This window comes from Osmia bicornis, chromosome 11 (genome assembly GCF_907164935.1).
Source record: "Osmia bicornis bicornis chromosome 11, iOsmBic2.1, whole genome shotgun sequence".
NCBI classification, from domain to species: Eukaryota; Metazoa; Arthropoda; class Insecta; order Hymenoptera; family Megachilidae; genus Osmia; species Osmia bicornis.
The window spans coordinates 7950159-7967442 of record NC_060226.1 but is presented as its reverse complement, the minus strand read 5'-3'; the positions used below and the strand labels follow the sequence as shown (position 1 = coordinate 7967442).

Genomic DNA, 17284 nt, shown 5'->3' with positions numbered 1-17284 from the left:
TTATTCTCAAGTTGAGCTTCGAGCAAAAAGCGACTGCTGTCACGTGTTTCTATACATGATTATTGTACAAAAACAATCTAAATATATTATCGTGCATGCAGTCCTTTGTTTATTTAATTCTATAATAAAATTGCATTAAAAACATGCTGAAAATTAAGCTGGATATAAATGAGATACCGAGAGGGTATTATAGAAATTATTTCTTTATATTCTCTTTAAAAAATTAATTATCATAATGCAATTTTAATGCGATTTAATTATTTCATAAAATTCAATAAATTTCGAATCAATAATACAATTATCATTTTCATAATAATTAGTCAGGGTTAGTAAATCAATTAAGTGACCGACAAACTGAATTGACGGAAGAAATAAATGGATCAGATGAAATATTTCAAATCGATCCAACTGACACGTTCATAATTAAAATCTTCGGTTAATAACAGATCGTGATATCGGTAACAAGTTCAGTAATGAGTACTTGCATGGACTGCTGCTTATAACACTAACGGGATACGGGGGGTGGCTGAGGGAAAACAGGGTATGTAACACTCCAATTAAGCTGAGGCATCAGTCTACAATGTCTAAAGTGCTAAGCTACACAATGAAGCCTTCTGATGCCAGACACTGTAACGAGTTGTAACGTTATAACATCGAATTCCGTATGCGGGTTCTCGTATTTTCCTAGTTTTCTCACGAATACCGTCTTTGATCTCCTTACGTTCGATGAGAAATTAACAGATGTCATTAGCAAACACGATCAATTACGGAAGGATAAGCTTCCAAATTTCCCCTGTTAAATCAAATAACATTCGGGTAAAATATTCTTCTGGTATTTTCAATAGTTACAGAAATAACAACTTGGCATTACATAGTGTGTTAGGGACTGTCACGTAAAAAGCTTAAAAATATTCGGTTCAGTTACTTTAAAACACCACCCCATGGAAGCTTTGTTCCTCCTTATCCTATACAAAGGAAAATCCGCTCAAATTATCAAAGCGACGAGACATTCGTCAGCGACCCGTTCGGCGTTCATCAGCGCTCCTTATCTTGCAGAAGAAGAAAATTTTCGAGGAGGTAAGGAGACAAAGTACTTTTTAGTGAGACGTTTCGAGGCTTAACGCTCCGCCAATCACGCTGCTTTCGCTCAGACGAAAATTTCCTTTTCTTTTTTCCCTTTTTTTCCCCAACGACTCTCATCGTGAAATCCAAACCAACCGTTTGGATAGATGCGAAATTTTGTTTCTTTTTTCTCATTCGCTTACCAAAAGATTTTTCGTTCTGTGAATTCCTTAAGCACACCTCTCTTTTAATCTATGCAAGACTAATTGCAATAAACTTTTAAGATACCAGTTGTATTTGTGAGCTTTATATTTTAGGAAAATAATGGTAGAATTACTCGAGTTTTGAATCAAAATACGAAGAAAGATTCAAATTTAGTTGCCAAACTAATATTGTTATAACATTAGGTATAACTGCATATATTTGCATAAATTTGAAAAATAATATTTAAAAGAACACCCGGAAATTTAAAATTCGCAAGTGAGGAAATGACAAAAATTAAATTCTCAGATTCATAAAATTGTTGCAAAATGAACGTAGAAAACAGAAATTTTTTAGAAAACAACTATAAAAACTAGGCATATTTCATTTTCAAAATTCTCCTATTACTGTTACTTCCTGACATGTCACTTCTCTATCCACTTTCACTAAACTGGTTATCACGGAATTTCAAAATGTACAGGCTCGTTCTATGTGAAACGCATGAATAATTAACTGAGATTCTTGAATCAGGGTATTTTCATAAATTCCATATAACGAAACACTTGACCGATTTCACTTGCAAAAAGCGAATGACCGTAACAGTGTACACTTGATCTGGAAAAATTGTCGGAAATTTGCAATAAGCAATTCTCTCTTCACTGTTTAAAAGGAAACAATTTCGTACATAACCGTAGTATAGTTTAAATATTTGTCCTGCTTTACTTAAAATACACAAGGTTTCTTGTGAAAGTGTTTAAAGAAACTCTGTTTCTATTTAATTATGGATGCATAATTTTTGCATGAGAACCTCGAATTAATATTCCAGAATTAATTATTGACTTTTATTTATGACACGTCTGATCGAAATTACTGAAAATGTTAATCGGTGATAAAGAGTATAAATCGATTCATTAAAAGTAAAAGTGGTGAACAGGAAATGTTAACAATATGTCATTCAACTTTATTGATTTCGGCAAACGTCGTGAAATAAATAAATTTAATGGAATTTAAAATTGAAAAAAAGAATTAAAAATGCAGAATCTTAAATGAAAATTTTAAGTTTGGCAACGCTTTGTAAAACGTTCCAAAAATGGATCAATCACGATTAAAAATAAAATTGTGAGAAAAAGAAGAAATAGAAGGAAACCAGATAGAAGTGAAGAAGAAGCTCTCAGAGCGGGGTAAATCTTTGCCAACTTGTTTCTTAACATTTTTCTCAAAGACTTCGGGGAAAAGGGAAACAAAAGCGTGGTATTTATAAAGAATCTTAACGAGTCTGTAATTAGTGTAATTACCGCTGGCACTAGGTACTTAAGAGCTTGCGTAGCCTTAATGCTTGCGTCACTTGAAACGTTCTCCATAATTCCTTCTAATATATCCTGCCTAGGAAAAGGGGTGAAAAGAGGTGAAGAAAAAAAATAGAGGGGAAGGAAAGTGGTGCCTTGGTCTGCTGGTGCAGTATCTAGATCGAAACTGTGAACGAGGGTCTTGCTCGACGATTGCCAACCAGAACGGATTACCTCTAATCTCTGACATTAACTCGTTCTCTACGTCCGCCATGCTTTGCACATTTCTATGAGAATATGTCTCAATTTACAGTATCCCCCTTTTTTTACATTCTCCCATCTATGATCACCGGAATATAAAGAATTGCCAAGTAAATCTTTGGATTACCATAAAACAGAGATGGATAAAACGGTCTTGGTTAGGGAAAGGGGTGAAATATGTGTAAATTATAGGAATAATACATTTTTTTTTTCTTTTATGATAATCAGTTCGACTTTTGAACGACTTATTTTGACGAAATCTGAATTAAGCCAGTGTCTCTGAAATTGAGTAACATTTACGAGACACTCTAAATCGGCACGTGTGTGTTACCGAAATATTGTCTGTCTGCGTTGTTTTGACTCCGTCATAAATTCTGACCCAAAAAGGCGACAGCGTGGTCTTTCTCTCTCTTTTTTTATGAGATTGAAGTTTATATAACAAAACGACACACGCACACAGAGATAGCGAAATCTTGCATTGCGAATATCTGATTATACACGTGTTACGTCGAATGCACGAAACTTTCAGTAGGTGGCCGATTTGCATAATTTAACGAAATGAATATCCTTTTTTTTCGCTGAGAATGTTGTTCCTTTTAAAATATATTAGCATGATTGCGTATTGAAATTTATAGAACGACCGAGTGACAAGGGAATAAGATTTCACGTGGCAATTAATAAGGAAATGATATCTAAAATACCGTGTGAACGAATTTTCGAATGTATGTAATGCTAATAACGCATTCAAGTAATTTATGCAAGGTTACCTGTATGATTACTTTTTCTAGAATTTTTTTTTCTTGGGTTTTAACTAAAATATATTCTTTTTGGAGTTTCTACATTATAAAATTACTAATTTGTAAATTACTTTCATTAATTTGCAGCTACAAGCCAAATGTTTTATTAACATTGGAAGTAAAATCTGTGAGATAGACTATTTTTAAGAATTCGAAAGAATTAAAAGAAGAATTGTAGGAAAAAATATTTTAATTTCTCCGTTTAATTTCTCTTCATCAAAAATTGTTTAGTAATTTCCAAAATAAAAAAATAAAAGTTAAAATGTTTTACTCATAGATATATATTCTTCACCTTGAGTAAATTACAGCTTTTCCAACTCGATGAACTTTTAAGCTATTCTAGAACAAGGTTTTTTACGTCAGTAAAAAAGTTTGGGAGATTTTGCATCTTCCTAGTGAAAGGAATTGTCATGTGACGTTGCTGTATAAAAACCATCGAATCTTTCGTTTAAGCCACACTTCGACTCTAGTCCTTACCATACGTACACCATGAGAGCCTTTGTAGTAAGTAACAGTTCTTTCATTCAGTCAACTCAATTAGTTTCAGCAATAATTGTTAATATTTGTAAGCAGTATTTATTACTTAACAGGTTGATTTTGAGTTACTTGAAAAATTCAATTAATCAATTGCAAATCTCATTGAAAATATTAATTTTTAACCCTCCTGATTTAACTCTTTATAAGACCAATAGAACTTTTGTTATATATAAATTATACTTGCCAAGATAATTACAATTTTTTATTGTAATTTCTAACTACTCTGACTATAATTAGAATAATTACTTAATATATTTTTTCTTTTTACTGACGAGTGTTCTCATTAAGAATTAATTCCTTAGTCCACTAATTTTCTAATATCTAATTAACAACTTATTTCTGTTTCAGATTTTTTTGTTGGTGGTCTCGGCGATCGCGGTCAACGCGCACACAGTATCAAAGAAAGTGGAAAAACGTGGTCTACTTACCGGGCACCATGGATACTCTTCTGGCGGAGTAGCTTCCGGAGTCGTATACGGAGGCCATGGGGTTGGATCTCCTGGAGGCTACCTTCCACCTGTACCTTCGGTCGCAGTCATCAAGAAACCATATCCAGTTGTCCCAGCTCCAACTTATGCTGTTCCGTCTTACGCAGCTGCAGTGCCCGCCCCAACTTATGGTGTTCCATCTTTAACAGTCGGTCCAAGTTACGCTACTTCCGTTGTACACCAAGTTCCATCCGTCGGTGTTCATGGCCATGTTCCGGTTTACAATGGTCACGTTCCGGCTCCGGCTCCGGCTCCGGCTCCAGCTCCATCCTATGGTACCCCTAGCTACGCCTCAGCTCCGGTCTATGCCGTTCCATCGGTACACCAGCCAGTGTCAGTCGGTTCGGTGTCTTTGGGAGCCGGAAGTCTATCCCACTCTTATGGTGTACCAAGCACCAGCTTCGAGGCTGTACCCGCTGCTGGAGTCTCGCTTGGCACGGTCAGCTATCCTAGCAAGACTTATGGCGTCCCATCAAACGTAGCTGTTGGAACCGGACTCTCCTTGAGTCACCTGAGTGTGCCTACTAAATCTTATGGTGTAGCTGCGGTCCTCCCCGTCGGTGGATACTCGGATTTGTCAGTTGGATCGGCCCATTTGCCCAGCCCTTCTTATGGTGTACCAAGCCACGGAGTTCATGGAGGACACGACGATGGGTACTCTTATCCTGTTCCATCAAATAAGTTGCTTGTTTAAATTACAATTATTTAGTTAATATTTGAAAACAGCTGACTTAATCAAACGTAGGTCTGATTAGATAGTCTCTTTTTTCTAATAGAAATTATTGGAAAATTATGACTATATTTAATACCTGCAAACTAGTGTAAATATTTTCTACCAAGGATGAATCATATGAAACGACCTATGGTATTAATCGAGAAATGTGAATTTAAACGAAATTGTAATAAGTTTTTATATGTTTGAATAAAAAAATTTCATCAGTTCTAATCTATATCGTAATCTTTTTTAACCGTTAAAAATTCAACTTTTTCTCAGATTTCTAAAAAAGGGTAAATCTTTTTTGTGAATAAATAAAAATGTTTGAATGGTGAAGGGGAAGAAGATCGTTTGGAAAGTTTTATAAATTTGACGTATATTAATATTCAAAAGTTAAGTGATAATAATAAAAGAAAAAAAAATGAATGTGGAGAAGGTGAAAGTTTTAATAGAGTTCGAAGTAAGCAACATATATGCACGTGTGTCAGATACGTCAGTACGTGCCGTTTCAAGTCACCCCTAGTTCACCATCCCCGTTTCTTGCAACCACCCTTCGTTTCCCACTAGAAAGCCCCGGGTTGTGTACTTTTTCAGTTGCCTACCGCTATCTTCGTAATAGTATCTGTAAACGTAGAAAACGTACATACGTACCCCACGCTTATTTCACGATTCTTCGCGACCAACTTTACGAATGCTTTTATTCGCGTACGTACACAGATGTAAATTTCTCGTGTAACCGCGTTTACATACATTTAACCGTATTTGTCCAGCAGCATTTCTGTATACTTATTGCCAAAAGAACAACCGGCCAGACATTATTTTACGACCAACTTGCCTCCCAGTACTGACCTAAGCATTTCCGCCTACGAAGATCGTCTTTTATGCACCCTTCGTCAGAAATAAAGTGCATTCCGCGTTATGTACATGCTCGAGGATTATGGCGTCGTTCAACTTTTGTCTGATACGATAGAAAACACCCAGACAGCTAACTTGAGGAAAAGGAAAGCAAGAAGCTGAAACTATTGATTTTATAGCTGAAATTGGTATCTTTGATAAAAACCAAGTAAATTGCTCTGATTTTTAAATCGTATTAGAATGCTGAGGTTATATAGCAATGATGGTCAAATCTTATTATGGAAAAATATTCGAAATGGCAAAAATTTCAATTAGAAAAGTAATTTATTTTTCAAACCCTTTCGTGACTTTTGCGCGCAATATAACCGAATGCTATTTGCACGTCCAATTACAGCGGAATCATATTACTATTCTGATGAGAAGAGAAATTGGCAACTTGAAATGCATACAATGTAGGAGCTATTCGTAAACATTCATCTAACGTGGAGGATTTAGAGCTGGTATAAATTTGTTCCCAAGACCCCTGCTTAATTACGTAGATTCCAAAGTATCATTAGCACCCTCAGTATTTAAACAACATCGGAGAAGAGGAAAATTGCTGCCACATTGTAAGTACTGAATCACCGTTGTATGAAACGTTTTTGCCATAGTTTTGTTAATTAATTATATATCGCCTATGATATTATCACAATAATTAATGCCTAACTAAAATTTTAAATAAAGGTAAATAAATACATAATCCAGTCATACCGAAGGCAATAATTAATAGAGGCTATAATTTTACGTCAAGGCATTGCAAGATTCGGAGGAGAAGGTAAATGTAGCAGAAGGGAATAGAAAAATTGTTACGATAACGAGCGTAATCTGAAACAACCAACTGTATACCGTAAAGTGTTAATGACACGAAATGAAACGATTCGTCTGAGACCAATAAATCAATCGGTGGTGAAATATACTAACCGCCCAACCATTTAATTGCAACGACGTAACGAACATCGTAACGCGAAACAACCTGGCCATCCTGTATCGTACATCTAAATTTTTGCCTCAACTTTATATCGGCAGTTAACACGGATGATATACGCGCATAACGCTTATCCAACGATGCCCACTAGCTTTTTGTAAGCGACTACTGGCTTAAGCTTCTTTTAGTCGCTCAACTTTTATACTGGTCCACCGGCATGCTATTTATGATCGCCATTTCTGTAGCATCGTTGAACACGTTATTCTTTGCTTACTGTCCGGCAAATCGCGAGTTAATGCCGACTTGTCTGACGTTCCTGTCATTTTCTTCAAACTATAATAAACATAACGATAGTTTTGTTTTATGTGTACAGTGGTATACGTTCTATGGTACTATGGAGTAAAATAAATAACAATAATGAATTTTGTTATTTATGGTTGGTTGATTTGAAATACGCGAGCGCAGGTAGTAAAAGAATATTTAATTTTGTTTTATGGGAAAATTGCATACTTTGTTATGTATTGGAAAATATCAGTTACATAGTTCAAGCACAGTCGCAATCAAATCAGGCTTCTCTAGGAAAATCTTAATTTTGACGTTATTAAGATTAAAAGTAATTTAGAAAAAAATATAATGTAGTTTTTAATTATCAAATATTATAAAATTTAGTATATAACTGAGAAATATGAATAGGTAAAAACCTGTATATGTATATGAGGTCTCTGTTACGTCATTTTCTCTGGGGATGGCTATGGGGAAGGGCGAGAATCCAGGACATCACCATTTTTCCTGAGGGAGCCTGATTTGATCGCGAATGTACAGCAACGGCTACTTTCTCTCATAGCAAAGCCGCCTGTTATGCTGTACAAACAAAGCTGTAATCTTGGTTGTAAAGTTTCAGGCGTTGTTATAAACGCGCCATTATATTTGCCATTTATAATTATAAGGAAATATTTAAATGCCCCATGAAAAATTAATTAATTTAACAAGACCTAACAAATAATGACTTTATCGTTTTGTGCAATTAATTTCTCTCAATTTCAACCATTAACATTACAGAAAGATTGCAATGTTTTTTTTGTTCACTGATGTGTCAAATATAGAAATTTTTGTTAATTATTTAATACAATAAAATAACGCTATAATTAATTTCTTAAAAATGATTTTAAATAATTTTGATCTCAATTGATCTATAAACGTGTAAGGTCACCTTCTTATCGACTGAAGACAAAATCGACTGTCTCTACCTTTCAAACTAGATCAAAATCAAGAAAAAGATTTTTTTTAATATTTTGTTTGTATGTTGTATGATTTTAATAAATGTAACAACAATTATTAATATGAAAAATAAATATCCCAATTAATAATTATTATTACAGAAACTCAAAAAGAAAAATATTAAAGAAATATTATTAAATTGTTTAATCTAATGGACTAAATTTCGTCTCTCTATAATTCAGGTATCATACTCTGCCCGCATAAGCATTTGTTCCCATCACGTTTCATTATTCCATCGATTAGAGATAAAACATTAACTAGAGTCTATGGGGACTACATTTCATCCTAGTTCGTATTCATTGATTACTTGCTTTCAGAGCTCATCCTTTATCATGCTCACCAGACAATTATCCCGATGCACGAACTTAATGTATTATTCAAAGGAAAACTTCAAACTAAGTCGAAGACGTTAAGTAATGCTATATCGTTTAAAAGAAAAAGTAATTTAATTTTAGATAGTGATACAAATACAATCACTTCTATTTCATAGATAAGCATTTCTATTTCATAGTCTAATATGAAATAGACTAGTCATCATAAATCAATGATAAATGATAGTAAGGTTAAAATAAATAGAATATTTCGAGATAAAGCCTCACTATCTACCTTTCGAATAAAATATTTTTCTCAAATATTATTTTTAAAAAGCAAATGCTTATGCACTCGTAAACTACAATTAGTAATTAATATTTTTATAACATAAATAATATGAGATTTAAATAATTGAAAAATGGTTGTGCTGTCCCAGCAATAGTAATTAGATGCTCTCTTTTAGGTATTTCAATAATTATGTTTAAATGACAAATCGACAAAGGTGAACGTACAGAAATATCCTGGAAATTATCCTGGGTATATATCTGTGTAAGAATGGAATTAATTGGATGATCCATGTGTGGATGTCCTTGTATTGCTATGACGCCAAAGTAGGGAGTGACAAGTAGCTCTCAATAACGTGATATGACATCGCGTGCCATGGACACGAAGGACCCCCTCGATGCATGCTCTCGCTATTTCCTCGCTTTGGTCGAGTAATTTGCTTTTAAACCGGGCATGAGATTGAAAGACGAGTCACCTGTCAATATATTAACTCGTTTCCGCAATACGGAAAATTACTACGGTACAGACAATGAATTTGCTTCCTGTAATAACTTTCGTATGTATTACGCAATCCTGATATAACCTAATCAATCATATTTTCATTTAATTTTCAAAAAATTTTAATATATAAAACTTTTATATCCCATGATTTAAAAAAAATAATAATTTAAATTATATAAAAAGGTATATTAATTCCCCCTAAATGTATTAGAATTAAACAACTCCAAACATTGAACATAAGTAAGGTTAGAAAAACATTTCAAACAAAGATTGTAATTACGCCAATGATTGTCACTGCAGCAATCAATGGATAGATAAATAAATAAAAGAAAAATAAAACTACTGTTGTCGCAGTGTAGCTTTCTCACCTCGAGCTCAAGAAAGAGCACAACAGAAGAAAGAGAAAACGAAGGACAAGACTGTTGCATCCTGGCGGCGCAGGAGCGCATCAACAGGATGTCGTTGGTCCAACTTGCTTCTACTATACTGCTGGCGGGGATGAAGAAGCGCGGTAGTGGTGTGTATGCGCCGTTTCGGTCGAAGGAGTGGGGGAAGAGCGTAGAGGAAACGCGTTGAGCGACCTCTGGCGAATATCTCGTGTCAGTCGAGCCGTGTATCGCGTAGCGGTAGTGTTGTGCTTGTGGTGTCGTGTTTCTCGTGTCTCGTCGAGCTCCAATAACGCTTTTATCTGTCGCGATTACAATGTGAGTTCAGTGAAAAATAACGTCGAGATATTATCGCTAAATATGTTTTCGAGCCGGTGTTAAGCAACAATCCCCGAACAAAAGTAAAAGCAAGCGAGTTTGTTTCACTACCGGACCGCGTGCTCTCTGCTCCGTGTCGGTCGCTCCTCTTTTAAAGGATTTTCAAGGTTAAAGCTTTCATTGCCAGCACGAACGATCCGTTGCTCTGATTTTCTTCGTTCTACCAGACGCCAACCGAAGTTTGACAATGGTTCGACAAATTTCGCGCGTGATTCTTTGAAGAATATTCCAATTTCGTTCTACGTCATCGCTTACCGACCGCGTTTACCGTCGAACGCCGCGGACCGTAGTTCGTATCAAGGATTACAGTGTTTGGAGTCGTGACAGGAATGTTGACGCTCGAAAAGGAGCAAACACAAGACCTTCCGAGTAAGTAAGCAACAGAAACAAAGTGAATCGTTAAAAGTTTCGCCGTTGTGTATACAGTGTGAACTATTCGATGGCAGTGCGCTATATACTTGAATAGAAAATAGGAAATTTATCCCTCGTTCGGAATTTCGATCGAATGGCAGCAGATCCGGAGAGGGTGGGGTTCGCGTACGTTGAATCGTGACACGTGCACATTCGAACGCGTTTAAATTGCTCGGTAAAAGAGACGGTAACAGGGACACGGAGTATTCTCGATATATTTGAAAAATAATGAGCGTTGCACGTTGAAGAGCGAACGCGACGACCGGTGGCGTGCAATCACTTCCGGCATCGTCTATCCGTAAGAAGCCGGTTGATCTCGAGGTGGCGGCCATTTAACTGGATAACGCGGTCCGTACCTCGGGATCAAATATTACCACGTGACCGTGTACTCGCGAAAGATTGAAGCGCATTCTTTCGAAGATGTCACGCCGGAGACAGGGCGCTTAAAGGGACAAGGACAGATCGAGACCGGATCGGTAGGGGGAAGGGAAGAACACGTGAACGAGTAGAGGGCGCGTTAAAGCCCTCGCGCGTTCACAAAACCGACGAACAATGACGATGGCTAGCAACATAGTGGTCGAGTGGTTACGCTCACTTCATCTCGGTCAGTACTCCGAGTCCTTTATCGACAATGGCTACGACGATCTTGAGATTTGCAAACAGATCGGTGATCCCGATTTAGACGCGATCGGTGTATTTAATCAAACGCATCGGGCCCGGTTGTTGCAATCGGTGAAAACACTTCGGGAAGAGGGCGCGGCGAGCGTTTACTTCACTTTGGAAGAGAGCAACGATTGTTTGTGCGACAATATTAGTTCGAAATCGTCTCGAACCTCTTCGGAGAGGCCGTTGAGTGACAAAGAAGCGCAGAGGGCATCGCCTACCGCTAGTTCGTCGAGCGGGGGACAGGAATTAACCAAGTTCGCGGACGAATACGAGGAGGGCAAAGCGGAGCTCGTCAGAATCCCAAAGATGCAACTCAGAATGCTGCTGCAGGAGAAACTTAGGCACGATGGCATCAGGTTGGCCTGTCAGCCCTACACAACACCGGTAAGTACATTGGAATACTGTTTCTCCTTTTCCATGTACTCGATTATAATTGTATGTACCGTTAACACGTTCGAACCCGAGTAACAGCCGTAACTCGGATAAGGCAAAATTTTGAATGTAATCATTGAGCAGCGGCACGATTGATGTACCGGTGCTGAAGAACTTACATGCGTTCTTGAGCACCGCGACATCAATTGGTGCAGACGTTGTTCAACGATCGAATTTCGTGTATTTTCACGGTTGAACAATTTTACGACTTCTTAAAGATAGCCCCATCTGTGGGATGAGTAGACTACTCCAATGGGCTCGAACGTGTTAAACACTCCGATGATTGGTGTCAAGTGTTCATGACTCCATAAAAATTATGGAGATCGTATTTTTAATGAAATTCATGTGACTTTAAATTTCAAAGAATCATTAAGAGTATTTTACGAAAGGTTTTCTATTTAAATTGTCGAATGCAGATATTATTTATTTATTCTTCCGGCACCAGAGTAACGTCGAAAATATTAAAAATGTTTCGTATTTCAATAAATAAACTAGGTCGGTTTGTAATTAAAAACGCGTATTTCGAAAACGTTAACCGAAGAAGAAACGCGCGCTGCTTACCGGCACGAAACGTATTTTTATCTGTGAAGAATGTACATCAGCCGTTACCACCTTTATACACATAACGTGTAATTAATTGCGGCATTTTTAACCGAATATTCGTATTCCGTCTTCTCTACGTACAGCTGCCAGGAAAATACGTAAAACTCGACGCTTTTTGCTGCTTACGCTGAAACTAACGTTACGCATTGCGCATTTCAATTTCAATGTAACTCGTAACACTGATACGAAACAAAGTTTGTATTTTCGAAAATTGCTACGCTTGTTTTCTCATTTTTAACAATTTTCTTTCTACAATCATTTTTGTGTCAAGGGTTAAACAAATTTATTTTGCATGGGTACGTTTACGATTGAAAATTTCTTTATTTTCGCTTTGCCATTTCCTGTAGTTTTTAATGGGTGAATAAGTCATTTGCGATAATTTTTTAGTCCTTCTAATTGCGGTAAAATTTGATATCGTTATCAGGAATATGAAATACGAAGTTAAATTAGAATTGGGGCTCTCTCCATGGTCCGCCATCCGAGGGTTAGGCTTCATCTCACGATTCGCGCTATAAAAAAAATCATTTTCATTTAATTATCTCTTTAAATTGAAATAGAATATAGAAAAGGTAGGTTTGATTATTTCACTGTTTTAAAAGAGGATGTCGATGATAGGATGATCTTGATTATGCTTGTACGTGTTAAGAAACACCCTGTATATTAGTTTCTTTCGCTCTAGATGCGCATACTTGCACGCAAATGATTGCAGCAGCAGAAAAAGCATAATAAAAATGTCGCTTCTCTCTCAGAGCACGGTGGTCCGGTCGTCATCTGACCCCTTCCACTTGCCCGTTCCTTCGACCATCATCCCTTCTCGTGCAAGCTGGAACGCACACGATTTCTAAATACGTGTGTGCACCCATGAAAGACGACCCGTAGACACGATGCGAAACCATCAACCTTCGTCCAACGCTTTGTACGCTAAAATCCCCGTTAAGATCCTTATTTCGAAAATATTAATATTAAAAAATTTACACCTGAACGGTAGGCCATTATAGATCCAAGTGATACGAATCGAGGCTAATAAAAAGGCATTCTAGGAAACATTAAATACCATATTATCCATAATGACTATCTTTCAGTAGAAAGGAACGTTGATCGTGTTTCTAATTAATGTACCCCAACGTTTGTGCGGTATTTCTTTTTTTTCTATTTTCAATTCAAAGCTTTCGTTAATCGTCTTACATGCATACTCGGTACAATATTCGCAGCGTGTTCTCTACTTGTATCACGAACGACCAGTTGAACAAATAAATAGGCGCATAGTGGTGCTGATTGTATCGCGGGCCCCGTAATTGGCAACGTGGTCCCTATGCTTGGAATGTTGATTGGCGAGATACCCGACCGAGGCGCTGAACAAATCGGCCCTTCCGGATTGAACCAATAAATACGAAAGTATGCCTCCGAATCGAAGGTGGTAAATATCGGTCGGGCCAGGTACATTCATTGTAACTAAAATACACCGGGTCAGTGACCTCGTATTCAAGAGTTTTCTATTGCAAATCGTATCCTTATTGCAAATTTTTTCAAAGACCTTCATAATCTTTGCCATTTCACCGACTTAAAATTAAAAATTTTTACATTCCTAATTATGACGAGTTTGGCTACAGCTGGTAGAAGAATAAAAGAGGAAGGTCGTTAAATAGCAGAATGGTGTAACTTTGAAATTTAATTATTGATTTTTTACGTTGCCTTTCGCAGATTAAAAAATTAAGGGAGAAAGATTTTTAATTAATTCTGGTACGGGAAAAATGGCCCTTCTAAGAAAACTACTTTGAAAGTTTTTTCGTTAACTTTCTGTAGAAATTATTGCACGGAACTTTATTAGAAATGAACACATCATTTTCATAATGAACCATCAAAATAATGACTGTCAACATCCACCCATTAACCCCGGGCGAATCGCGATACGAAATTAGATTAAAATTGTGGCTCTCTCCATGGTCCGCCGTTCGAGGGTTACGCGTATAGCAATATTTGCATAGAGTTTGTATTTGATTGGCGCGATCGGTAGCATTAAATAATCAGACGATTTGGTCGTATCACCTTGAATCGTTGGATCTGAGGTTAGCTGGTAAAATGGTTGTTGCCGTGACACGAAACCAAGGGGAACATGGAACGATCGGGCGAGTTTAGTAGTTTCTGATATTGTAGGTGAGAGGAGTACAGCGACCGAGTTCGCCCGTATGTTATAACAGTACGCAGACCAACGGTAATAGCGTTTAAATATTTGAGCAAATGTTCAATCGATATACCTATACCCTATCCCTTAGCCAACCCCGTCACAGCACTTTCCGAATCGTACTTTCTCTCTTCCTTTACCTTTTCCAACTCGTTTTACCTAGCGAACGACCAATCGAACACGTTTCCATGAAATATCAAACGCGACGAATGAGATTCTCTTATTCCAACAAAGGGGAACGGGAGCCTGGGGAAAGGATGAAACGACAGATATTATGCTTTATACCGGGACAATACTACGTAATTGATGGAAGATAGTCATGGTTAGCGAGCTTCTTTTTTTCTTTTTCTTTCCATTTATTCTGAACGTTGCATCAACTATACATACACACTGGGATATGGCACAATGAAGGAAATTTTTATCAATAAAGTCAGAATGATACAAGAAAAAGATGCTGTAACAAAAGCAGGGATCAATCCTTCGTTTCATTTTCTTGCAAATATAATATATTTTAATCTTTTTTCAATTAAATATAAATGTTAGACTGAATAGATGATGAGGTAATCGGGCTATTATTAAAAATGTATTAAACTCTGATTGTGCATCCGGTAGTCATACACATTCTCTAAATATTGTATTAAATTACCAGAGAGCATAGTTATAGAATATTCTGATTGAAATTCGTAATAGAATATTATACACATTTCACTCTGCACCATTGTTCGCTGCAATTGACAATCAGCCATTTTGCATTTAGAACATTAATGAAATGTTTATGCAGTCATTTTCATCAAACATTTAGCTTGAAACTGATATGACATAAGCGTTATTTCGCGGTACTTTTGTGTTATCAAATTACGTCGGACCTTTCGTGTTTCGAAATTAGCCATCTGATATGCAAGAATGTAATAGAACTTCATCGTTTGCTAGAACCGATAATCGGCCATTTTGTATTCAGAATATTGATAAAACGTTTATGCAGCTATTTTCATCAAGCTTCAAGCTTGAAATTGATGCGCCACAAGTGGTATTTGGTAATAGTTTTCTGTCATGAAATTTCCTCGTACTTCTTGTGTCTACTAATTGTCTACTTATTTCACCTCTTAACGCAAATATCCGGCATACGTAAATATCTAACTTGAAAAGGTAATTTAAAAAAATCCTAGATATTTAATAGAACGTACTGTGCGCGTGAACAAGAAATTTATGGTTTTCGTGGAAAGAGCCATTAATAATCTTTCGTTTCCTTCTCTGTCCTCGCTTTCCTTCTCTTCCGCTACCGCTTTACCTTCTTCCGCCTCCGCTTCTTTTCACGATCCAACGATAAGATTTCTTCTTCTGACGCTGGCTACGAGCAACTCTCGCATCCTTCCCGTCCTCCTTCCTTTTTCTCCTCTTCTGTTAAAAAAAAAAAAAAAAAAAAAAAAACGAAAAAAAGGAAGAAGCATAGCTTTCCCCGACACCTGCGAAGTACCGAGTTTGCCAAAACGTTAATGAAGTAGTAGCAAAGCGTCGCGATGAAGCATTGGTTCGTTCAATGTCGTTTTGAATAAAATTTTCTGTTTTGCATTTTAATGCTGCTCAAAGGAAAATATCGAACCTCTTATTGGCTCTCAGACGTGCACTGTGTTCGTGGAAAAATTTGATTATCGACAAAGTATGTATTTGAAAAGTAATAACTGAATAACTTTTCAAGTTAGATATTTGCAAAGAATAATTTCTGAAGAATAATAATTCTTTACTTCTTTCTTCATTTCAATGCGACACATATTTGATCATTAAATCAAAATTGTTTCCAATTTACCGATGCAAGAATTTCTGATTACATGGCCCGATCATCAAGGGTCAGGAAATCAATGTTCGCGCAATCGGGAGATCAGGTAATTGGTGCCTGGATAATCGATCTCTAGATAACCACCTTTCTACTGTAGTCATTATTCAATATAATAGATTATTCAGTTAGTCAACAATTAACACGTTACTTACACCTGCTGTTGAACGCACAAAAAATATGTTTACGGTGTATAGATGGGAACTTCATGTATCATTCTGTCACTTTGTATGAAAAATTGATTGAAAATATGAAAATTGATTTGCAACAGGTGATATAAATTAAATTAACGTATTTGCAGAGAAAAGGCTTTTGTAAACAAATCAATATTTATTGTCATTAATAGAAGCTTTATTTATCTATCGTTATTTCCTCACCTGAGGTAATCATATAGAATTTTTTTAGAGGGGTGGAGGTCCCATAGAAATTTTGAAATTTTAGAATCTGAAATTTTTTTACCAACGAGGGGGCAAGTCTCTATTTGTGAAGGGACAGGCCCACCCTGGCTCCTAATTACGTCAATGATCACATCCGTTTAGGGTTTCATTACAGCGAAGCCAAAAGTAGGGTAATGTTTCTGTTAAATTTTATAATTTCTGTCCGAGAATGAAAAGCACTTGTCTTTTCATCGCCGTATGCTCTTCTTTTCTTTACTTTTTTTTTTTTTTCATTCGTGCGTTTGACAACGAGACAAATTTCCCGCGTACCTGTGAAAAATATTTAACATCCGTAATGTCATTCTGCCGCGTTCACATGATAATCCAGCCGCGAAGTAGTGCATATACAGACGTTCTATGGGACACAAGGGGAAAAAGGAGATGAGAACAGGATTACGTTAGGTCAACCGTGTGTG

The 17284-nt window shown here is 36.6% G+C and overlaps 2 protein-coding genes across 6 annotated transcripts in view; both read left to right on the top strand.

Moving 5' to 3' along the window:
- Nucleotides 1-4465: 4465 nt before the first annotated feature.
- On the top strand, nucleotides 4466-5326 carry LOC114873929 (SH3 domain-containing protein C23A1.17-like; the record flags this gene model as incomplete). Its single annotated transcript, XM_029182732.2, has 1 exon — nucleotides 4466-5326. A coding segment is annotated over one exon (861 nt), but the record flags the coding sequence as incomplete, so codon positions are not given.
- Nucleotides 5327-10158: 4832 nt separating this feature from the next.
- LOC114873909 (SAM and SH3 domain-containing protein 1-like) overlaps nucleotides 10159-17284 on the top strand; it is a 171521-nt gene continuing 164395 nt past the window's right edge. For all 5 annotated transcript variants that reach the window (XM_029182694.2, XM_029182693.2, XM_029182695.2 and 2 more), the window contains exon 1: nucleotides 10159-11767. In XM_029182694.2, the coding sequence (XP_029038527.1) occupies nucleotides 11270-11767 (498 nt within the window). In that variant the 5' untranslated portion in view covers nucleotides 10159-11269. The remainder of the gene's footprint in view (nucleotides 11768-17284) is intronic.